The sequence below is a fragment of the Pleurodeles waltl genome, chromosome 4_2 (assembly GCF_031143425.1).
Source record: "Pleurodeles waltl isolate 20211129_DDA chromosome 4_2, aPleWal1.hap1.20221129, whole genome shotgun sequence".
NCBI classification, from domain to species: Eukaryota; Metazoa; Chordata; class Amphibia; order Caudata; family Salamandridae; genus Pleurodeles; species Pleurodeles waltl.
The window spans coordinates 25,960,405-25,984,381 of NC_090443.1; the positions used below are offsets into that span (position 1 = coordinate 25,960,405).

The 23,977-nt window shown below is 47.8% G+C and overlaps 1 protein-coding gene across 4 annotated transcripts in view; it reads right to left on the reverse strand.

The window, feature by feature from the left end:
• The window catches only part of RFX1 (regulatory factor X1), a 788,791-nt gene that overhangs the window by 98,002 nt on the left and 666,812 nt on the right, over window positions 1–23,977 (reverse strand). For all 4 annotated transcript variants that reach the window (XM_069230453.1, XM_069230451.1, XM_069230454.1 and 1 more), the window contains one exon: window positions 9,444–9,652. In XM_069230453.1, coding sequence (XP_069086554.1) covers window positions 9,444–9,652 — 209 coding nt within the window. The remainder of the gene's footprint in view (window positions 1–9,443; window positions 9,653–23,977) is intronic.

Below are 23,977 nucleotides of genomic sequence, written 5' to 3' on the forward strand. Positions count from 1 at the left end.
CCAGAAACAGGCTGGCGGTAAGGGGGTCAGCGCTGCCCTGGCGGATTCGCCCAGCCGGGGCAAAAACGGCGGGAAACCGCCGGCCCCGGTTTTCCGACCGCAGCTTTACCGCCGCGGTCAGAATGGGCTTGGAAGCACCGCCAGCCTGTTGGCGGGCCAAGACTGCCAGGGTCAGAATGACCCCCTATGCCTTGAAGAAGGAGTTTCCCTTTGAATATAACAGATTTATAAAAAACATTGGCGCTATTTCTTAACCTCCCTTTTATGATTTGTCACTATCGTAATGGAAGGCACGTGGTAGACTTTTAGGGAACAGGTTACCAAATTTGATTGGTTAATGGGAATAAGGACTTATAGACGTATTCTCACGGATTAAAATCTGTCTGTATTCTATTTGTTTGTATGAGGGTTTTCTCATTTCCAATATAGTAGTTATGTTTGAGGCGACTGTCCTACTTTGATCTTTCAAGATTATTTTTCATTTATTTACATAAAGCTCTTTCGCTTTCAAATATGGCAGCGATGGTTGAGAAGATACTTCTATCTCGATCACTAGATCTTCCCCCAGAGATGTCAGATGATTTCCTGTTGACACAGTATAAAAATAATTTTTTTAAATGGCACGTTTTTACGACATATGGACGCTGCACAAAAACACCAAACGGGAACAATACTGTTCACTGGTAAGCGTAGCTCTGCAATATTTGTACGACTGAGAATTATTTATCCCACAAACAAAACTAGGCTTATGCCGAAGTTACTTTATATAAGTATTGTTTATATGACGGTGAGAGTTAGGATGTTTTTCCCCTGTTTGCAAAAGTTACTTTTCCTTGGAGAAGATATACAGTGTTGTGTTAATGGAGTGAAGGCATGTGTCCTGAGCAATGGGGTGTTTTTGTACAATGCATACCCTGTATGATAAGCTCAGTGGAGACACTATGACTTTTTGGCAAACGTGGTGGATAGCTTTATAAGAGCACAGTGCACACGTAATGTTGTACACTCTGGCCCTCATTACAACTTTGACGGGCGGCGGAGGCCGCCCGCCAAAGTTGCGCCGCAGGAATACCGCACCGCGGTCTGAAGACCGCGGCCGGCATTCCAAGTTTTCCCCTGGGCTGGCGGGCGGCCGCCGAAAGGCCGCCCGCCAGCCCAGGGGAAAACGACCTTCCCACCATGAAGCCGGCTCGTAATCGAGCCGGCGGAGTGGAAAGGTGCGACGGGTGCTACTGCACCCGTCGCGTATTTCACTGTCTGCTATGCAGACAGTGAAATACATTTTGGGGCCCTCTTACGGGGGCCCCGGCAGTGCCCATGCCGTTGGCATGGGCACTGCAGGGGCCCCCAGGGGCCCCGCGACTCCCCCTCCCGCCATCCGGTTCCCGGCGGGAGAACCGCCAGGAACTGGATGGCGGGAGGGGGAGTCGGTATCCCCAAGCCGGCGCAGCAAGCTGCGCCGGCTTGGAGGATTCCTTGGGGGCAGCGGGAAACCGGCGGGAGACCGCCGGTTTCCCTTCTCTGACCGCGGCTAAGCCGCCGCGGTCAGAATGCCCCGCGGGGCACCGCCGGCCTGTCGGCGGTGCCACCGCGTCCCGCGGCCCTGGCGGTTACAAACCGCCAGGGTCGTAATGAGGGCCTCTGTGTTTTATCCTTTGGCTTTTTGGCGAACATGATGGGTTGTTTTGTAAGACTGCAGTGCACACGTAATGTACCTGTTTTTTTTGGCAGCACCTGTTTTTAGCAATCCTGATATCCAACTGTTTGAGAGCACTGTGCTGCAAATAGTAGGTTGCTGCTTGGGATATTTAACATATTTCTGGATTCATTATAGTAGCATCCTTTGGTGTAATTTAGGCATCTGGTTTTTCCACAACATTATTCATGAGTGTTCAATAGGGAGTAAAAGGGACATGTAGTGTGTTAAAATGACTAAATTATATACTATGGTAGGCATCAGGCACAAATTGTGGTATGCTGATTAATTTTCATTGCATTATTTTAGGAATGTAAAGGTTATTCCCTACTTGTTAATGGAGGACCACACGTTGCAACAAATACCCATCAATGAAACTGGATTGAGGTACTACATTTTTTTGATGAACTGATTATTATAAGGAAGTAAGGGTCAATAATGAAAAGGGTTCTGAAAAAGATGTATTAAACAAAGTGATCTAGAGCATGAGGTGGAAGGGTGAATTCTGATTGGAACCTAATTGAACTGATGTAAAATGTTCACTAAGACTGAATTTAATTAAGTGCTATAATCCTAGTATGATATACTGGAAACCTTTATGGATAATGGGTTGGTAGTAGTGCAAGCAACTTTATTTTGACCACCCGATAAGCCTGACTATACTAAGACTATGAGGAAGCTGTTGATATTAGTGTGTTGTGTATACCTATAATGAGGAAGGACAAACTCACAATTTTATCCATGTTTTGGATGTTTTTTAATGCAATGTCATGCATATGAATAATTTTTGGAACCTCATCAAAAATGACCAGCATGGTCTGGTTTTGAAAGATTATTTTTTGTATATATGAGGGTTGCAAGTGTATATGTATAAACTGTAAATACTATATAAAAATGTAAAAAGTCCCAAAAGGTACGCAACACATTGGCTATTGCTACAAGCAAAAATGTTTTTTAAAAGAAGATTGTCAATTAAGGACTGAAGAATAACATGATTGACTTACTGTATTACCGGGAAGCATGCATGTTTGAGCTGTATTTATTTATGATACCTGTACTATTTCAAAATATTTTTTCTTTTGGGGTGCTGAGTTACTATATTTTATATTGATGCGGGCATTCATCGTTTATGGGACATTATGGTGGCTGCTTCCCCATACTTGTGCACCCTTCGTTTCCATATGTCTGTACTAATAAGTAATATGTACAATATTAGCAGCAGTCTCAGCCATTTTGTTTGTAAATCATTTGTAAAGATCAAAGTTGTAATGTCTGATATTCCTTGTGGCTATTTTCTTCCTTCTCCATTTAGGCGGAGGAGTAGGATCAACATTTGAGTGTTGCTTTGACCCGCATTAGACTCAGTCAGCTTTGACCCTGTAGCCTATAACTTTTTTCTGTTTCTGAGGAAAAACCAGTCCAGGAACTTCTGCAGGCTGAACAGAAGCTGAAAGTTGGCAAGGAGGTTTTACTCAAATCCTCTAGGGACCTCAGTGGAGGATGCTGGACAAGATTTGGGACCATTTTGAACCTTGCAGGAGAGGTAAAACGAAGCTGTTTTATTTGCAATGGTGTTTGTACTGGGTTCCCCGCTGTAAGGACATCGAGACCGCATTGGGCACTCTTTTTTGTGCAGGAGAACATGACTCCCACTAGCTAGGCATCCAGACTCCATGTATCGGTATAGGTGAGCCTGTGAGAGGACGTCCGGTGGAATGCAGTTGAATAGTGTGATATCAAATCATGTGTCACTGACTAGATGGAAATTTGAGTGTGTTGTATTTGATCCATCTGTTCGTGTTGAACAGCATCTTTACTTCATCATTGAGATGGATGCCAACAAACATGCTGAGGCTGTGGCCATCCTCCAAGTCAAGAATGAACATGCTATTGGCCCACCTTGAACTGCAGATAATGCCTGAGGGACTACTGGACGGGAATATGAAAATAGGAGTCCTGCAGATTCAGCACTACCATCCACTACCCAAGATCCCCAAGCATCTGCTTTAGTGTCTTAGGGGGTCATTCCAACTTCGGCGGGCGGCGGAGGCCGCCCGCCAAGGTACCCCCGCAAGATGACCGCACCGCGGTCAAATGACCGCGGCGGTCATTCTGACTTTCCCGCTGGGCGGCCGGGCGACCGCCAAAAGGCCGCCCGCCCAGCGGGAAAGACCCAGCAATGATGAAGCTGGCTCCGAATGGAGCCGGCGGAGTTGCTGGGGTGCGACGGGTGCAGTGTCTGCTAAGCAGTAAAAACCGCCAGGAACAGGATTGCGGGAAGGGGGTCGGAATCCCCATGGCGGCGCTGCTTGCAGCGCCGCCATGGAGGATTCCTATGGCCAGGGGAAAACCGGCGGGAAACCCGCTGGTTTCCCTTTTCTGACCGCGGCTTTACCGCCGCGGTCAGAATTGGCCAGAAAGCACCGTCAGCCTGTTGGCGGTGCTTCCGCAGTCGTTGGCCCTGGCGGTCCATGACCGCCAGGGTCAGAATGACCCCCTTTGTCTAAGCAGTAGTGCCAAGCAAAGCATGCATGTATGTCCATGTTGCTGCTTTATTGTGGTGGCTTGTATCACCCTAGAACAGTGTGTTCTTTGTTTCCCTGTAAGGTGTTTTCCTGCTGGCAACTGATAGCAAATAGCAATGCAAGCAACTATTTATCTAGAAAAGGATGGTTTAGAGGTTGGCAAGCCATGTCTGTGATGACCATAAATTACAAACAGCTGATTTGACTTTCTCAGATCTCTAGTTTTATCAAGACAGAAATGAAGAACCCTTCTAATGTCCAAAGAATTTAGAGAAAGTTCTGCTGGTGTGGATAGATTGGGAAAATGTGGGAAAAGTAATTGTCTGGTTAATAGGAAATTCAGATAATACCCCAGGACGAAATGAAGCATGTGCCCTCATGACTACCCTATTCACAAGAAAAAGTCTGTAGAAGATAAGGCCTGTGGAAAGCTGATGGCTACTAGCAAAGCTGTTTTTTTATCAAAATTCTGTAATGTAGCCTTGTGGATAGGTTCAAAAGAATTGCCCATTTATTTTAATAAAGCAAGACTCAACAATGGGCAAGAAGGTTGTTTGATTGGTGGGAAAACCTTTTGGAGCCCCTCTATATTTGTAATATCAGGACATTTGGGTCAGAGATTTTCCGTGGGCAGTAGTCCCTGCTAAATGGACCTTTATCGATTAATATTGCAGTTTGGACTGATGGGATGTACACTTCTGTTTGTAGGAAAGTGCGCCTTTTTGACACGGTCACCCCCACTTTTGCCTGGTAGATGATGCAATTTTGAATGAAAGTGCAGTGGGTTCCTGCTAACCAGGTACCCAGTGCCAGATCTCTTTCCCTAAAACAATGCAATTGTTCCCCAATTGGCAATACCCTTGGCCCCCCTGTAAGTCCTGGTAAATGAGACCTCTAGTACCAGGGCATGGTACCAAAGGGGTGCCCCAGGGGCTGCAGCATGTATTGTGCCACCCCCAGGGACCCCTCACCTAGCACAAGTAGACTGCCAGTGCAGGCTGTGTGTCTGGTGCAGCTAAAAGTGAAAACACAACATAGCACGCAACCTGTGTGCCACGTCCCCTAACACTACATGCAATACATGTAAGTCACCCCTACAGCTGGCCTTACAGCACTATGGCAGGGCGCATTATATTACATGTGAGGGCATATCTGCAAGAGTAGTTATGCCCCCACTGTGTCTTTGTTAATTCTTAGTCATAGTGAGTGAACAAGGAAGCCATTTTAAGAGCATGTGCGGGACACTGGTCAAAACGAGTTTCCCAACTAAATGATGACTTTACTGAAAATAGGGATGCTTGATTTCAAACATCTTGTATTAATAAACTCTTACTGATTCCAGTGACAGATTTATTAATACAGGCTCCCAGAGGGCACCTTAGAGGTGTCCCCTGAAAACCTACCAACTACCTGTGTGCGGCCTGACTAGTTTTAGCCAGATTGCCACCACCAGACACGATTCTGACCCCCACGGGTGAGAGCCTTTGCTCTTGGGTGGTTAGAAACAAAGTCTGTTCTGGGAGATGCGTTTACACACCCCACCCAACAGGATGACCTGCAAATCTGCATTCCAAGGCAGGGGGCTTCAAAGAAGCCTACCACCCTTGGTATGCAGATCTGGCTTCGCTCAAAGGAGAGATGCCAACCCCACTGCCCAAGGGCCCATTTGGCACCTGGAAAGGCAGGAAATGTAGTATTCAGAGAGGTGTGTCCACCCCTCAGGGCAGTCCCACCCCTAAGGTGAGCTGCCTGATGTGGACACCACACTTAGAACTCTGACACCTTGGTGTTGGCAGAATTAGGAATTCGGAGACAGGGTTATGCCCACTTCCCACAGGAAGTGGTCATTTAGGGAGTGTAGTGACCCAAGGGTAAGCAGCCCATTGGCTACTACCCTACACTCCCCGAAACACCCCTAAATGCAGCTTTTACGGGAGGCACTGGCAACAGGAAATCAGACCCTGCTGACCTGAAGAAAAAGGACACTCCCAAGGCGGAAAATCGAGAACTGAAGACCAAGGACTGCCAATCATGCCAGCCTGCCAGCTTCGACAGTCATGCAAAGGTCACCTTGCCCTCCTGCTCCTGAAACTTCCAAAAGCCTAGGAAGACTACCAGCCTTCACCCCAGCACAAGGAATTCTTGTGTTATAGCGGCGCTGCTCCTCAGCATCCTTGTAGGCACCCAAGAACCGCTGAAAAAACTCAATGCCAGACAGTACCACTGCACGCGTGCCCCCAGCCCGAGCTGAAGTGGGACAATGGTGTCAGTGCGGTCCACAGACTCTCTAGAGACCAAGGGGATAATTCTGACCGCCGGGGCCAGGGTTGGCGGGAGCACCGCCAACAGGCTGCCGGTGCCCCGCAGGGTATTCTGACCGCAGCGGTTTGGCCGCGGTCAGAAGAGGAAAACCGGCGGTCTCCCGCCGGTTTTCCGCTGCCCAAAAGAATCCTCCATGGCGGCGCAGCTCGCTGCGCCGCCATGGGGATTCTGACACCCCATACCGCCATCCTGTTCCTGGCGGCTCTGCCGCCAGGAACAGGATGGCGGTATGGGGTGTCGTGGGGCCCCTGGGGGCCCCTGCAGTGCCCATGCCAATGGCATGGGCACTGCAGGGGCCCCCGTAAGAGGGCCCCACTTTGAATTTCACTGTCTGCATTGCAGACAGTGAAATTCGCGACGGGTGCAACTGCACCCGTCGCACCTTCCCACTCCGCCGGCTCCATTCAGAGCCGGCGTCCTCGTGGGAAGGTTGTTTTCCACTGGGCTGGCGGGCGGCCTTTTGGCAGGCGCCCGCCAGCCCAGTGGAAAACCCAGAATCACCGCAGCGGTCTTACGACCGCGGTGCGGTATTCTGGAGGGGGGAACTCTGGCGGGCGGCCTCCGCCGCCCGCCAGAGTTAGAATCACCCCCCAAGTCTGTTGTGGGTTTACCCACTATGACCTTGAAGCCGGCGCCTGGAGGTTCTTTGTGCAGACTCCCCCCCCAATTGTGACCACCTCCGGTGATATCAACCTGATGGTCCACAGGTTCTCTGCACCCGGACGCCCTGGACCGAGGAGAAGAGGACCACTGGTGTCCCTTCGTCCCCCAGGCTCATGAGACTTGAGCCCACTTAATAGTTCAGCTGGATTGGTCAACCAGCCCATGTCTGCAGCCTGGTTCTCCATCGCGACCACCAGAGGTGACAGAAACCCAACGGTTCAAGACCCCTGTGCACCCGGACGCCCTGGACCAAGGAGAAGAGGACCACCAGTGTCCCTACGTCCCCGAGCATCACAAGAACTGAGCTCACTTGGTGGCTCACCCTGACTGAATCCCCAGTCCTAACCTGCAGTCGCTTTTCAACCAGACAATCCCCAGTGACTAATATTGGGCATCCGACACCATACTACACCTCTGCACCCGGCCGCCCCAGTGCTGTCTGGTGTGACCTGTTGGTGTGGCCTTGACCCTTGTCCAATAGTTACCTTAAGCCTAGAAGATTGGTCCCGTAAGTCCCGGTACAATACATGTTTGTCATATTTGTTTTTCCTCCATATGATAATATTGCAGCTTCAAAAACTGCACTGTTGACTTTTGGATACTGTAAAGATTTTTCCATGCAAAATGTACTTACCTGAATGTACTGATTTTAATGCCAAAACATATATAAAGATACTTGTTATTTTTTTTGAATTGGTGATCTCTTTATTGAGTCGTGTTATTGACTGTGCAGGGCTTGGACCATGCCTCAAGTAGGACGCTGGTAAGGACTTCATTAAATGGGAGTAACGGTTCAGGTGGGGCCAACTCCCAGCTGAAGCACTTCCATCAAGATGTTTGTTTTGATTGCCTCTGAAGATAGAGCAAGAGCCAGGATCTCAGCTAACCTCCGCATCGCCATTGCGAATGAGGTACTCTCCTCCGTAGCCACTGCAGGGGGAGACACCAGGCAGATGACTGGGGAGGTGTTAAGTCCACTGGCATCTGCCAGATCCTTTTGCCAGTTGCCCTCAGGACCTTCTAATGTCTGATAGCCATTAGGGTCGGCAGACCCCTCCCAATCAAGGACAGCCATATAAAAAAGACACTGGCTCCAATATGGGGAGTCTGCCTCTAGTCAGCGCCTGAGACAGCTTCTGGCGACACTCGTCGAGCTCTGTATCAGAGCCAGGAATGATGATGGAGACATCTCCACCATTGGTCGTCAGTGGCAAAGGGGGTGTCTGCACTAGGGCGGTTGCCAAGGAAGTTCGAGATCAATGGATCCCTTTGGCCCGAACAGCGCTGAGGGCATACCTACTGGTAGAAGACCACTAGGGGCCCCTCCTGGACTCGTGCCGCCCGAGGGTGCTCCGGAGAGGTCACGCCACCCAAAGATGAGGTGCATGGTCTTGTAAAATTCTTTAAGATGGGCAGGGGTCATTCTAACTCTTTCAGGGAGGTGATGATATGGCCCAGGCTTCCCTACAGAGCTAAGCCTCAAGTGCTGACTTACCCGATGACCTGGAATGGGATGACAGTAGCCAAGTACGATTTCATGAACGATCTTGGGATCTTTCTCTCAACCAAGATCTGGAGCGTCGCAGAGTCGATCAATGTCGGGCAGCGAGGAGCTTGAGGAACTAATCCCTCTGCACCTTAAGGTGCATGGTGCAGTAATCCTCGCATATCTTGGCATTGTGGTTTCGCACAAAACACTTAAGACAAAGTGCAGGTGAGTCACCATCTGTCGGTGACAGGTGCCGCATAGTTTAAAACCTGCCTTACAGGTGGAAATCTTGCACGCCAGGAGCCAAAGTCTCAAAAACTCTCCAAAAAAGGTTGAAAAAAGGTCGGTCAAAAACTGACCAGGAGCATCCCTCTCCAGATCTGCTATGACTGGTGCGGAAAGAAGAGAACTGGAGTAGCACCTATATAGGCACATCACACGTCACTTTCAAGCAGACAACGCTATGCAAAAACGAACGGCACCACCAACCAGCGAGCAGGGGTACTGTTCGCTAAAAGTTTCCGGATCCAGTCTGATGCCTGGGGAATATTCCAATTCAACAAATAATAGGAAAGGGCATGGCCTGTGAATTTAACAGAGAAAATCGGATATATTAGTCCAACAGTACAAGGATTATTAAGTCTGTAAATCTAACTGATGACACCTGGCACAATACTCATATTAGGGCCATAGTTATGCGCAGAATGGGAATGTGTAATTGATGAGACCCAAAACATCAATAACATACCTATAGAAGGACCACTTAAGGAGAAACAGTTTTGCTGCCTTTGGGAAACTAAGGTTTCCCTGGTATGGTTTCAGCACTTGGTTCACTACTCCATCCAGCCAGGCTGCCCACTGCTCCAAAGAGTTTTGTTGCTGGAGAGTCAGCTTAAAGTCTTGCTCCAGGCGCTGCACCACTCGATCCTCACAACGACACACCCAAGAAGCCTGCTCCTAAAAGAAGGTAAATCATAAGCAGAAGAAGTGAATGTGGCATGACCAGGGCAGTATTGATGCTACGAACCATGTTGAGAAGTCAGAGGCCTAGGCCTCAACGAAAGGGTAGGACAGGCAAAGGGAATGAATGAAAAATACCTGGAACAGGCTTCACAAACCTGACATAATGAAATGCACAGAGGCTCATGCACACATGAAATAACAAGACAGGCACAGGATGGCAGGCACATAGAATTACTCTACTCACCTGCTCCTGAAGAAATGAAGACCATAGACACACAGACATGCAGGTTGAAAAGAGAACAGGTTCTAGATGGCATGCACACAGATGAGCTGTAGGTGGTCTGCTCCTAGGGGAATGAAGAGTTCACTGAGACATACAAGGAGGCACTTATACGCACACACAGGGGCTGGGGCTGGATAGCAGGCACACAGATGAATCTGAGGTTGTATGACTTTACTCTCCCTCATCAGGTTAATATAATTATCAAGTGACCTATGAGAGCCTCTGTGATTCTCTTGCTTGGGTCCTGGAAGAGAGAGTTGATAATAGGCGGTATCCTAAGGCACTCTTTAGAAGCTACACAGAAGTGTTGGGAGGCAAATTCCACACCCACACCAACAATCAGTATCATTCGGTAACACACCACCAGTAATGTGTGTTTAAGAGTTGAAACTCACAGAATGGAGAACTACTACTGTGGGGCCGTTTTTAACAATTCCTTATTCTGTGTGGTTTAATGCTATTATTTACCACATGGCCCGTCAAGTGGTAAAGAGGAGCAGGGGCTCCTGTGCTTGGCGGTAGGGGCATCAGGGGTAAGGGAAGGGGTACATGTGTCCTGGTAGGGGACACTACTGCATCATTCCCCTTGTTAGAAAAGGTTGTGAGGTGGAGCCATGGCATGACACCTGCCTGCTGTTGCAGCCAAAGCCTAAAGCAATTTTACTGGCCTTTTTTCAAGGCAGTAAAATAGAATCCAGTGTTTCAACACCCCAAAAAGCGAGGTGCAAAAACAGTGGGCCACTCTCAACTGGACAGAGTGGAATTTCAATGGGCAATTCTGCTCCGTCTGACTTGTAATGATGACTACAGTTAAGTATTTTTTGTTTTTAAAACAGTGGCATCACAGGTCTACCAATGCTGTTGCACTCAAAATATATAGCCAAGTTACTGTCTTTGGGCAGTTGATTTTCCAGTGAAGGCAAGCAATCAAGGCTTAATTCAGAAGTGATAGGGGTTAGAAACCCAGATTAAGAATGACTCGTGATAAAATTAAGAAAATACTCAGAAAAAGAGAACAAGATAGGAATAGCGTGTGCATATTTTTGTACACCTGGAGACCTTTCACTCAAGTCTCTGAAGTCGTGGTGTGAGAGGTGCTGTAACCAAGTAAACAATTAGTTACTTACCAGTAACTCCAGGTCTCCAGCATTGGTATATTTCATATATTCACATGCTTGAATCATTCCCCGTAGTTTGGCTGGGTGTTGGAAATCTGCTTTTGCTGTGTGGTCACCCTGGATTTTTCATATTTTGTTGGATCGTATACATTTGCTTAATATAGAACTCTGTGCACTGTACCCCTGCTAACCACTAGTAAAGTGCCTGTGCTCCCCCTTTAAACATGGTCAAATTAAAATATTCATAACTGGTATATTTAACTTACCTATAAGTCCCTAGTATAAGGTACAAATGTAACCTGGGACTTTAAGTTAAATGTCAGTAGTAGAGTGAAGGACCTAAGTGTAGGAAGTTGGCCTGGTGTGTGGTGAGCACCTATGGTGCTGTCACCTTATAGCAGGTCCAGGTATCCCCTATTCGTGAAGTGTAGGCAGTGTCTAGGGTGCCAGGGCTCTCTAGAGGTAGTTGTGGATGAGCAGCCAAGACTTATCTTGGAGACATGCAAAGCTTATGCAATACCACTATAGTCACACAACACTATCACACATGAAAAAACCACAGTGTTACAAAAATAAAGGTTCTTTATTAGGTAACACAAATACTAGAATACTATTAGGCAGTCCTCCAAACTGGAGGTAAGTAAACACACTAAGGACCTGAATACAACCTTGGAAGAGGGGATTACTCCGTCCCAAATGTGACGGAAATCCCACACGCCATATTATAAGTTCCATTATATCCTATGACACTTGTAATACCGCAGACGGGATATCCGTCACATTTGTGACGGGGTAATCCCCTCCACCAAGGTCGTAATCAGGCCCTAAGTATATATACAATAGCAATGGGTAAAGAGCATAAAAAGCAATAACAATTGGCAAAAGCATTAGAAAACAGTGTAGGCCCTATGGAGGGCCAAACCATATACTAAATAAGTGACGTACCCCGCAACAGCCACATCTCCGCACACCTGAGACACCTGCATTGGCTCCCAGTCAGCAAAAGGATCACCTTCCGTCTTCTCACCCACGCACACAAAGCCCTCCACAACAAGGGACCGGAATACCTCAACAGACGCCTCAGCTTCTACGTCCCCACCCGCCCCCTCCGCTCCGCTGGCCTCGCACTTGCTGCCATCCCTCGCACCCGCCGCTCCACGGCGGGTGGGAGATCTTTCTCCTTCCTGGCGGCCAAGACCTGGAACTCCCTCCCCACCAGCCTCAGGACCACCCAGGACCACTCCGCTTTCCGGAGACTCCTAAAGACTTGGCTGTTCGAGCAGCGATAACCCCCCCTTTCCCCCCTAGCGCCTTGAGACCCGCACGGGTGAGTAGCGCGCTTTATAAATGTTAATGATTTGATTTGATTTGATTTGAATGCGAGACACAGTCCCCCACCCAAGAATGTGGAATCGTTAGAGGGGAGCTGGAGGAACTAGAATCCCCAAAAGGTAAGAACCAGAGTGACCCCCAGCGACCAATAGAGAGCAGAGGCAAGTACCTGGTTTTCCTCAAAACCAACAGGAGGACTTAGGAAAAGGATTGTGCAAGACCCAAACAAGACTGGAAGAACCCAATGGTGGATTCTGGCAGAGGAGGACCTGCAAAGGAAGGGGACCACGGAGCCACTACCCACCCTTCTCTGGATTTAAGAGCAGGTCGCTGGAGGATGAAGAAGACCAGCTGTGCAACACAGGAGCTGAAGAGGAGTCCCTGAAGAGATACAAGTAATGTCCTACGTAGGCTGTCGGGTTGCAGTGGGTCAGTGATGCAAGAAGACCACCAACAAGCCTTGATAAACGCAAGCGAGGAAGAAGACGAATTGCAAGGCTGAAGAGGACCAGCAAGGTACAGGGGACTCGACGCAAGGAGGGTAGTGCTGGGTGACCCTCAACAGTTGGGAGAGTCACAAGAAGAGCAGGCAGCACCCACAGGCACCCACTGGCAGCAGGCACACCAGTCGCAGTGAGGCCCACCCAGCACACCTGTAGAGGAATCCCACGTTGCTGGATCAGCAGGGAGGAGACTGTGCTTGGCAGGAAGAATTGCTGGAGACCGGGCTACAGTAAGTCTAAAGATCCCTTGGAGGAGGAGCAAACAAGCCTTGGTAGCTGCAAAAGTCGCAGTGCACAGGTGTACTGTCCTGCAAGGAGAGGCAATGGCTTACCGTCTCCCAAGTTGGATAGCTGGCAGAGAGGATCAAGTGGACTACTCCAGACCACCACCTGTGATGCAGGATCCACGCAGTTCCGGAGGAGAGCAGATCCACCCAGCCAGTCGTTGTTGCAGTTGGTGCCTGCAGATGCAGGGAAGTGACTCCTTCATTCCAAGGGAGATTCCTTGTAACTTCATGGTGCAGGCTGGAATCTCATCAACCTCAGAGGATGCACAGCCAGGGAAATGTTGCAGGGGCTGGAAGGAACCGGAGAAACCATGTTGCAAAGCGGAGTCGTCACTGGAGTTGTAGATTGTTGGTTCCTGTACCGTCCAGTTGCCGTTCCAGTGGCCAGAAGATGAAGTAAACGATGCAGAGGAGTCCTGCTGGATTCTTGCACGTTGAATCTGAGGACCCACCCAAGAGGGAGACCCTAAATAGCCCAGGAAGGGGGACTGGTCACCTAGCAGGCTGACCACCTATAAGGAGGGAGCTGTGATGTCACCTACCTGACAGGGCACTCAAATGCTCCCAGGGGTCTCTGCCCACCTTGGATTCAAGATGGCAGAATCAAGTGGCTACCTGGAGGAGCTCTGGGCACCTCCCCTGGGGTGGTGATGGACAGGGGAGTGGTCACTCACCTTTCCTTTGTCCAGTTTTGGGCCAGAGCAGGGAGCAGGTGTCCCTGAACTGGTGCAAACCTGTTTATGCAAGGAGGTCACCAAACGTGCCCTTCAAAGCATACCAGTGGCTTGGGGAGGCTACCCCTCCCAAGCCATGTAACACCTATGTCCAAGGGAGAGGATGTTACCTCACTCTCCCACAGGAAATCATTTATTTTGCCTTTCTCTGCCTGAGCTGGTCAATTAGCAGGACGGCAGAAGCCTGTCTGAGGCGTGGCAGCAGCTCAGACTGCCCAGAAAACCCGAGAAGACTGGTAGGTGCAATGCTGGGGGTCTAAGGAGCCCCCAGAGTGCATGGAATCATTCAACCAAAACTGCCATCAGTATTGGGGTATGATTCCGACATGTTTGATACCAAACATGCCCAGGTTCCGAGTTACCATTATGTATCTGGACATAAGTAGTGAGTGACCTGTGTCCAGTACATGGGTAAAACGGCTTCCTCGCACTTACGAAGTCCAGTGCAATGGAATTGGAGTTTGAAGGGGCACCTCTGCTCATGCAGGCGTGCCCTCACACACAGGTAACTTCACCCTGCCCTCTGGGCTAGCAGGGCCTACCATAGGGGTATTGACCTGTGGTGAAAGGGTGCATGCATCTTTTCACACAGGCTGCAAAGGCAGGCCTACAGACACATTTTGCATGGGTTCCCGTGGGCGGCCTAATACATGCTGCAGATCATGGGGAAACCCTGGTGCCCCAATGCCCTGGGTACCTAAGTATGATATACTAGGGACTTATAGGTGGGCACCAGTATATCAACTGTGGGGTGTGCAAGGTGCTAGGCAACCACATTTAGAGGGAAAGAGCACAACCACTGGGGTTCTGATTAGCAGGAGCCCAATGAAAACAGTCTAAGCCTATTGACAGCAGGCAAGAAGTGGGGGTAACCATGCCAAAAAAAGGTTACCTTCCTACATTGATATCATCACCAATGAAGAAGAAAACCCTCCGTATATGAAGCTGACTTCCGAACCGTCGGCGAAGAAAGCTTCACTGAATGCACTGCAGGGTTCACGATCATCAACAAAGGTGCCGTCGACTACACCGCCATTGACGAAGCCATCGTCAACGAGAACACCATCTGTTAACTAAGCCATTGATGAAAACATTGACAACAACGTCAATGACATCACCGCCAACAGCCACATCATCCTCGACAGTGCCGCCGTCGTTGACGCTGAGGGGACCATCATCGACCACAGCACTGTCGATGATGTCACCGACAACACTGGCTCTAGTAAAAGAAATACCGGTGCCACAATACACTATTGCCCCCACCACTTCAAACCCTGCTGATCTTTTTACCACCATCCAAATTACTAAGGCAACAAGGCCTACATTGCATCATGAGGACACAAATCCAAGCAAGATGTCCACCTTGCTGCCCATCCACGTCTTGGACTGGCAAGAGTCTCAGGAAGTGGGTCCAGTTTGGGATGCGCACAGTCCATCAGAATTACGTACAAATATCAGGATGACGAAGATGAATATGATCAGTAAGATTATGAAACTTATTAGACTCCTCATGGCAGGCAATATGAACCATACCAATATACTCAGCCATGCAATATCCTTCAGATGCCTATGCCTCTCATTCAAGACCTTCAAACTATGCTCCAGGATTATAAACAAAGGTTTCCAGATCCTACTCTGGACGAAAAATAACAACCTGCGCAACCACACAGTCCTTCTTCAGCTACCCCAAGAAGCTTGCCTTTACCTCTGACAACTCCTAGACTAACACCAAGATCTGCAAAAGTCTTTCCTCCCAAAGATGATGATACCTCCTCTAAAGAAGAGAGAGAGAAGAGGGGGAGGTTATTACTCTTCAGCATGTTCAAGATGAGTGGGATGATTATCTGGCGCCTACAGCATTGCCACCCCTCCTCATCCATCAGATTCTTCACCTGAGGACATTGGAGGGTTCCACAATCTGCTGAATACAGCTGCCACGTGTTTCCATCTACCAACATCTGTCTCTCAAACAGATTGGTTTTTACATGACTTGAAAGAGCAGTCCAGAAGAGCCGTCCCTATAATTGATAATATATGGAATGAGGGAACTAAAATAATGAAAAATCCAGCCACAGTGTCACCAGTACCACCTTGTCTGGATAAAAAATACAAGGCTACGGAGGACTCTTAAGCATGCTTAATAGGTCATCCAAAACCCAACTCGGTTGTCTCACAAGCTGCCCAAAGGCGCTTCAAGAATCCATCCACCCCGATCTCACCTCCATCAGACTAAGAAGGGAGACGTTTGGACAATATTGGAAAGAGATTCTCCTTTATGTCTGCCGTTACTGTCCGGGTAGCAAATAGTTTAGCAATATTAGGTCGCTATGACCAACAAATGTGGTCTGAGTGAGTGCTTACCTTGATCTCATTTTGGAAGACAAACAACTGGAGGCCAAGAAAATACTGCAGGCTGGTGAACACACTTGCCTTGGATATTGCATATACAGGTTTTCGACAAATTGCTGGGGCAGCAGTCTTACGCTGTCAGGGATGGCTGAAGTCCACCTCTTTTAGACTAGAGGTCCGGTCCAGGATTTTAGACATGGCCTATGATGGAAAGAGTTTGTTTGGCAAGCATACAGACAATGCTTTATTGGCAATAAAAACAGACACCGATATTGCTAAGTCTCTGGGTTCCTACAATTGCATCGAAAGGGCATTCCTCGCAGTCCCTGGAGCAGGTATCGACTGGCGTAAAACTGCCATTTAGAGTTCTTCCCTGTAGCAAAGAGATCAAGAGCTGGTCGACCCTAGCTCGAGAAGATCCTGTTTACCTCCTGTTGGTCCAGCTCCCATTTGTGGCAACTGTCTTCTGCCCTGCTGAGCATGTCTGCAAGAGCATTGTTGATGCCAGACACGTGTTCTGCCCTGAGAGAAAATTTGCTCAATGTTACACAATCGCAGAGAATCTGAGGTACTTGTGAAAGGGATAGGGGTTGGGTACCTCTCGGTTTCTTTATATAGTACATGCTGGTTGTGTTGTCCATGCAGACCAGCACTAATGAACCTGAGATTTGTGGAGGAAAGGCTTTTAGTGCGAGACAGAAGGCCTTCGAGTCCATGAGGTTGATGTGTATCGATTTTAGATTCTCCTTCCACTTTCCCTGAATGCACATGTCCAATAGATGACTGCCCCAACCGTCGAGTGAAACGCCCCTAGTAATGATGAAGTCTGGGACTATGATAAGGAATGTCGAACCCTGGGAAACATGATTGCTGTGCGTTCACCACTGCAAAGCCTTTATTATCCTTGGTGTAACAATGATTAAGTCCTCAAAGGACCCTTGAGACTGAATCTACTTGGGCTGGAGTTCTTCCTGCAGCGGTCTAATTTTAAGTTGTGCTAGAGATACTAGGTTTAATGATGAAGAGATCATCCCTAGCAGCGACTTGAAGAGCCTCACAGAAACTGACTTTTTTCTAGATATATTTAGAGCCAAGGTGGTTAACCTTTGCTGTCATTCTTCTGAGAGAAAGACCTTGTTTTTGACTGTATCGATTTTTCCACCCAAAAATATCATCTTTCATGGTGGAATGAGAGATGATTTTTGGTGATTCACTGTTAGCCCCAGATTGTGGAATAACGTCAAGCAGGCGTTGGTGGCCTGAAAAGCCTGCTGTGATGTTGGCGCTTTGAGCAGTGAATCGTCCAGATAGGGGAAGACTTAAAAACCTTGCTTGCGACTGTGCGCTGCCACTGATGCAAGGCATTTTGTGAAGATTCTGAGGGGTGATTTCAACCCAAAAGGTAGAACTGAATTTTTTTCATAAACACAAGCTTTATTCTGTCATAAAACCATCAAAGCAAACAACCACAGCACCCCATATAATTACAAAGTTAGACTAAAAGATAAATAGAAGCAGGTAAAAAAATCATCATACAATACTGACAATAAAAAAAATAATTAGGTCTCCAAATCCTTGCCCTATAACATACATATTTACATATTACTGAAGTTTAAAAGGCGAGTGCGTATATGCCATGCAGCCACAAGGAACTTGCTAACTGCATGGACCGGAACAGTGGAAGTGTCACTCTTTAAAATCCTGAGGGCAATAACATATTGTCTGATGACCAGATTCTGGCAAGTTGGACGGATCCACTTGTGTCGTGGAGAAGCGTAAGTTGTGCAAAAAAGCAAAAAGTGTTCAAATGATTCAAGAGAATCGTTACAGCCTGGGCATAGGTTGGATACTGAGGGTGCCCTCCAACTACTAGTAAAAGACATTAGCCGCAAACATGCATAGTGAAAAAGGGCATACAGGCTCTTTCCTAAGGAATCGGGGATGAGATCTAAAAAAGATTCATACTGGGGGTACCATTTGAAGTCAAGAAATTGAATGGTCAACCGCCCATCGGATGTGTCAAGGTGATAATTATTCATAACGTAAGACCAATAGACTAATTTCAAAGATTGTTTCTGGGCATTCCCTAGATCCTGTGGATTCTCCCAATAGCTTCTGAGACCCAAAATGTGAAACCAGTTTGACACATGCCTAAACCATAAGTAGACGCTGCATTAGGTCTTTTTAAAAGATCAAGAAGTGATCACCCCAGAGCTCAAATTATGAGCTCTGGGGTGATCCAAATCCTTACCCAAAAAAGTAATGGTCTGAAAGCTAACGTATCTGTGATACGATTAAATCCAAGATCCAGAAAGATGAGAATCAGAGGGGTACTGCCTCGACACGCAAGTAGTTCTCTGGCAAAGTTATTTCCCCTCGCAGACAGTTTGAGGGTTTTGCAAAATCCCCCAAACCTCAGCGCCATAGGTAGCAGCATTTTGTGCTTTTGCCAAATAGATCTTAATAGCCGGAGAGACGGCTTTCATGGCAGTACTTTTGTGTAAGCGCAAAATGGCACCTGAGCTATGTTGGAGGAGAAACACACTTTTACTGATCTGATCTTCCCATTGTAATTTATTGGACATCCTCACGGCCAAATAGTCTATTGAGCTGACTTTATCCAAAGGAACCCCAGCTATAGTGATAGTGCATCTTGTGGCTGGTCCTGGGCTAAACACCATTAATTTGGTTTTGCTGACATTCAGTTCCAAACCACGATGAGCACAAAATGCTGTAAACTTACTAACGAGGGTTTGGAGCCCCATTGGAGTCTTAGAGATGAGGAGTGAGTCATTCGCAAAGAGTAGTATAGGGATTGTTTGAGCATTTAGGGAGGGAGCATCGTTCTGGCAAAGAGACACTGCTTGAACCACCTCGTTTGTGTATAAAGTAAAAAGTGTTAGTGCCAGGATGCAACCTTGGCGAACCCCCTGCTGGATGGCGATATGGTCTGTTAGTTCTCCCTGGTTACCCCATCTCACCTGAGCATATGTGACCTCGTGCAGTCGCTGTAAAAGATGGATTATGTTCCCTGGAGTACCTATTTTGTGTAAAACACCCCAAAATTTCTCTCTCTAGACCAAATCAAAAGCAGACCGAAGATCCACAAAAACGTATAGATTTTGTTTGGCAAGGGTTACATGTTTCCAATAAAGATGCACCTACCAGTAAACTTGATCCACCGTACTAGTTTTGGAGCGGAAGCCCGCCTGAAGTGGGGAAATCACATGATGGGCATCAGCCCAATCCAACAAACCTATCCAAAAGCTGTTTAGTCAAAATCTTTGGCAGATTATCGATAAGGCTGATGGGTCCATAGTTAGCAGGAGAGCTCACTACACCCTTCCTGTAAATGGGTATTATTTCGGCCCCTTTCCAGGTACTGGGCATTGAGCCCCCGGCTGCTATTGCATTGGATATCATATTGATATAACTGGACCAGATTACTGGCTCAGACTTATATAAATCCCCGGGTATCTTATCTGCACCTGGGGCTTTAGAAGGTTTTAGGGAATCAATTGCAGCAATAGTTTCCTCTAGAGTAAAGAAAATGTGGTCGTCGTAGTTACGGGCGTCCATTCCTGGGTCATCTGGCAATAAATGCGTTTTAGCCAGATACTGGGGGGAGGAGTCGTGGATTGAAATAGTGCAAAGCGGAGCATAAAGATTAGAAAACTCTCTGGTTGAATATTGGTACAAATAGTGCTCCTACCCTCTTTATGTCTATTAGAAAGTAACTTTATCATTATGTCTAGTTGCATCAAGCAGATTCTGCCAGATTGAGTCTTCCCAACTCCTGTGCTGTAGCCCTGTTACAGGCTAGTCTGGCTGTTCCAATCGCCCCCTGTGAACGAGACACAATATCTGACTTTAATGCTAATTTAGCCTTAGAGCAATCATAATTGAATCACTCCCTTGTTTTATATGTGACAGCAATTTGCTTGGTGGTAATCCTCCTATAGAAAATATTCTGTAGTTCATGTACCAGCATCTCATGGATTCTAGGAATTGGGATATTTCTGACCTCATGCTCTTTGTCGTTAGCCATGGCGTCAACAAACAATTTATAAATCTCCTTGATCAAATACGGATTAGAAATCACTTTTGGCCAGCTAACACGTTTATAATTATTAGCCACAAGTGGCTCTTGGACCATATTATAGTGGATGTTCTGAGACCTCCTAAATTCACTACTGTGTAAGGTAAGGAGCAAAGGGTTATGATCAGGAACACAGCAAAAGTCAACCCTCATGTCTTCCATCATCGACCACATCCTAAATGCACTGGAAAATAGTCGATAACACTAGTAGACTGACCACACTTAAAGGTGGGAGCGGTACCTGGATCAGAGCGCGTACGACCGTTACAAGCCCTGAGCCCACGCTTAAAACACAGTGATGTCAACTGAAGAGCGGCACAGGAGCGAATACACAATCGTTCGCTCGTCAATTGTGGGATGGCCCAATGTTCATCCTCTTCCACCGTTAGATCGCTGCTTATAAGAGAGGGTTCAAATGTACAATTCATATCCCCTGCAACCACTTAGTTAGTAGAAAAATGCAAAGTATCCGTGAATTCAATTAGCTGAGCCAAAGTCTGAGACTCTATTCCCCGCGACACTGACCTAGCATATACATTGACAACTGTTATGTTAAAACCTTGATTAAATTCAAGCTGGACACCTAATATATCAGGGGAATCTATTTTTAGTGGTGAGTGATCGCACTGCAGTTTCTTGTTTAACAATATCAGTAGATCCCCCCCCGGCCCAACCAGTGCCCCCATCTGCAGGTTGGGCCACCACATAATAGGATAAGAAGCCATCCAGGAAAACTGGACCCTCGGCCCAAGTCTCCTGGAATATGCATATATCCTGCTTGTTTATGTAGGTGGCCCACTCAGGGTCCAGCAATTTACTACCTAGCCCAGTCAAATTCCATGACACAATAGATAGTTCAGTGCGGACCCATCTATCACCCTACGCCTGCCCACAGAGACCAAAACTGGGATTGTTGGATAAGAATCAGTGAATAGTCAATCAACATCTGTTAGTGTATGGGGGTTGTTTGCTGCCAAGGCTGGGGCATGATTTTGGCTAAGATCACACTTCTCACCTGCTAGGCCCCTACATATTGTGGGAGGACTAATGGCGGGCGGGGAGAGTTAAAGTCTAATACCAAACCCCCTAGGACTCCTAAGGTAACAGGTATGCAGTTCGAAATCAATGAGATTATCCACTAACAACTTATTCACAAGACAAATAGAAATAAAATCAAAAGTTGATCCTGGCTCGCTATGTCTTCCCACCTCTAAAATATCTGCTTGAATAACAGAAAGGCAGTTACGCTGAGCTCTCAACCAATAGATGACCTTGTTTATCAGGGATTCCTGTATTTTCAAAGACCATGGTGGCAACTTAGGTACCTCAACCATGTAGATGGTGCTTCCTATTCTCCCCATACTTTGGGCCTGTTTCTTAGATGTTGGCCATCTCGTTTCAACCCATTGTAAGGCACAATCTAGTGGCCTAATTTGGTGTATTGTAGAAGTGGCTTCTTCAGCTGACACCAGGGTACCAGCCGCCCCCTTGTATGCTCGACGAGTTGGACTTCGATGAGGCGGTCAGACCCGGCATGGTGTCTACCCCTGACATCAAGACTGCATTTACACCTGCCAGTCTCGAGAGGGGCCTGTGTTCCTTCTATATACGGAACAGATGAATTAGTAGGAGGGGGAATAATGGCATACCGTAAGTGTTGACTGCCTGTTTGTAACCTAGGTTCAGACACAGCAGTGTCAATGGACGTTCCGCCTGAGACAGGCAAGGTCTCACCCTTACTTGGCCTAGAGTACCTACACCCACACATCTGACCAAATTCCCCTGTTAATTTGTTCAACAGTATCAGCGCCAGGCTATTTACTTCATCCAGTTTCTGGTGAACAGATGCCAGATCAAAATTGCTACACGGCGACAACCTCCTTCCCATGCCCAAAGATGTGTTGGCCAAGGCATTGTCAACAGCACATACTCCGGTGCGTGCACGAGTAGCAGTGTCACAAGGCCCCTCATTCTCCGACAGAGGCCCCTACCATTTGGAGCACAACATGTACAGAATCACCAGGACCTCAGGACTTAAAGGAAGGGGGACAACCTCTTCTCCTGCAGAAGGGCCCCCTATGACAGGCAGCGATGTGTGCAAGCCACTGCACTGGGTAATAGTTGGCACAGGAGATAAATCAAATCTTGCAGGTTGAGACACTACCTTTTGTTCAGACTCCCTAGAGAGTTGGGGGAACTGCGGCCTTTTCTTAAACATATCAGGAATTCTTTGGGCAGGGTTACCACGATTTGTGCATGATAAGTTTGAATTACTTCTCAAAATGGCCACCACTTCTTCGATTAGAATATCAATATCCTCTAGGGTGTTACTTTCCTTGTTGCCCAAAGGGCTGGTTTTGTTATTTGGGCATTTTGTTTATTTTTTTGAACCGCTGATATGTGCAGGATCATCCACAGCTTTACGTTTTCCCATTTCCTAATTAACGTCGGGAATAGGGTAGATCAAATTCTTTAAAGCCAATTTCTGGAGCATGAACTAACTTTCTCAGGAGCTGAATGGAGACGCCCAGCCCAGCCTCTGCCGGGCGATGGCGGGCGAAGACTGGCCAGTCTTGGCCCGGTCAGTCCCGTGCTGCGGGGACCGGTAGCACTTTAAACAGTGTGAGTCACAGGAGGCAGTGGCTGGAGGCAGAGCAGCCTGGGGGACGTAGTCCCACCCCAGGCAGCAGCGTGGCTCAAAGAGGACTCCTGCAGCAACACATCCCACCATGCGGGGACCAGTGACGCTTTAAATAGTGTGAGTCACAGGAGGCAGTGGCTGGAGGCAGGGCAGCCTGGGGTACATAGTCCCACACGAGGCAGCAGTGTGGCCCAAAGAGGTCTCCTGAAGCGGCACGTCCCGCACTGCAGGGATCCGTGGCACTTTAAATAGCACGAGTTACAGGAGGCAGTGGCTGGAGGCAGGGCAGCCTGGGGGATGTAGTCCCACCCGAGGCAGCATTGTGGCCCAAAGAGGTCTCCTGCAGCGGTGCCACGAGTCAAGAAGGTGAGGTCATGTCAGGTCTAAGGCTGCAGATCGAAAAAGTGTGTAGGAGGATCCCCTATGGATGAATGACTGACTTCTGTCACCCGAGACAAATAGATGTGTATCATCCGTCTTAGAACTCATATTAGGCCGCAGCGTGGCATGGTGGGTCAAACTATGCTTCAAGGTTATCTCTAATGCCGAAGAGCCAATGCAAGCTTCTCAGGCTACCGGTCAGTGCTTCTGTTGTCACAGGTGCAGTGACATGTCCCGAGCTCACCTGGTTGCAGCAGGAAGGCAGGCACCACTCACAGCACCATCCGCGCATGTGCCCAACTCTGAATTAATAATGGGTGCCTGCTACAGTAAAGTGGTGGTACTTGCGATGCCTGGTAAGAATGTGAAAATAAGCATCCTGGAGATCCAGCACGTCATGTAATCCCCGCTGTAGAGCAGGTGTTGGATGTCGGAAAGAGTTATCATCTGGAAGGATTGTTTGTGCAGAAACCTATTCAACTGCCTGAGATCTCAAATTGGTCTCCATTCCTCTGTCTTTTCTCACCAGGAAGAATCGGGAGTAGAAACCTAGGTCTTTCGGATGAGAGGGAACCTTCTCAACTCCCCCCTT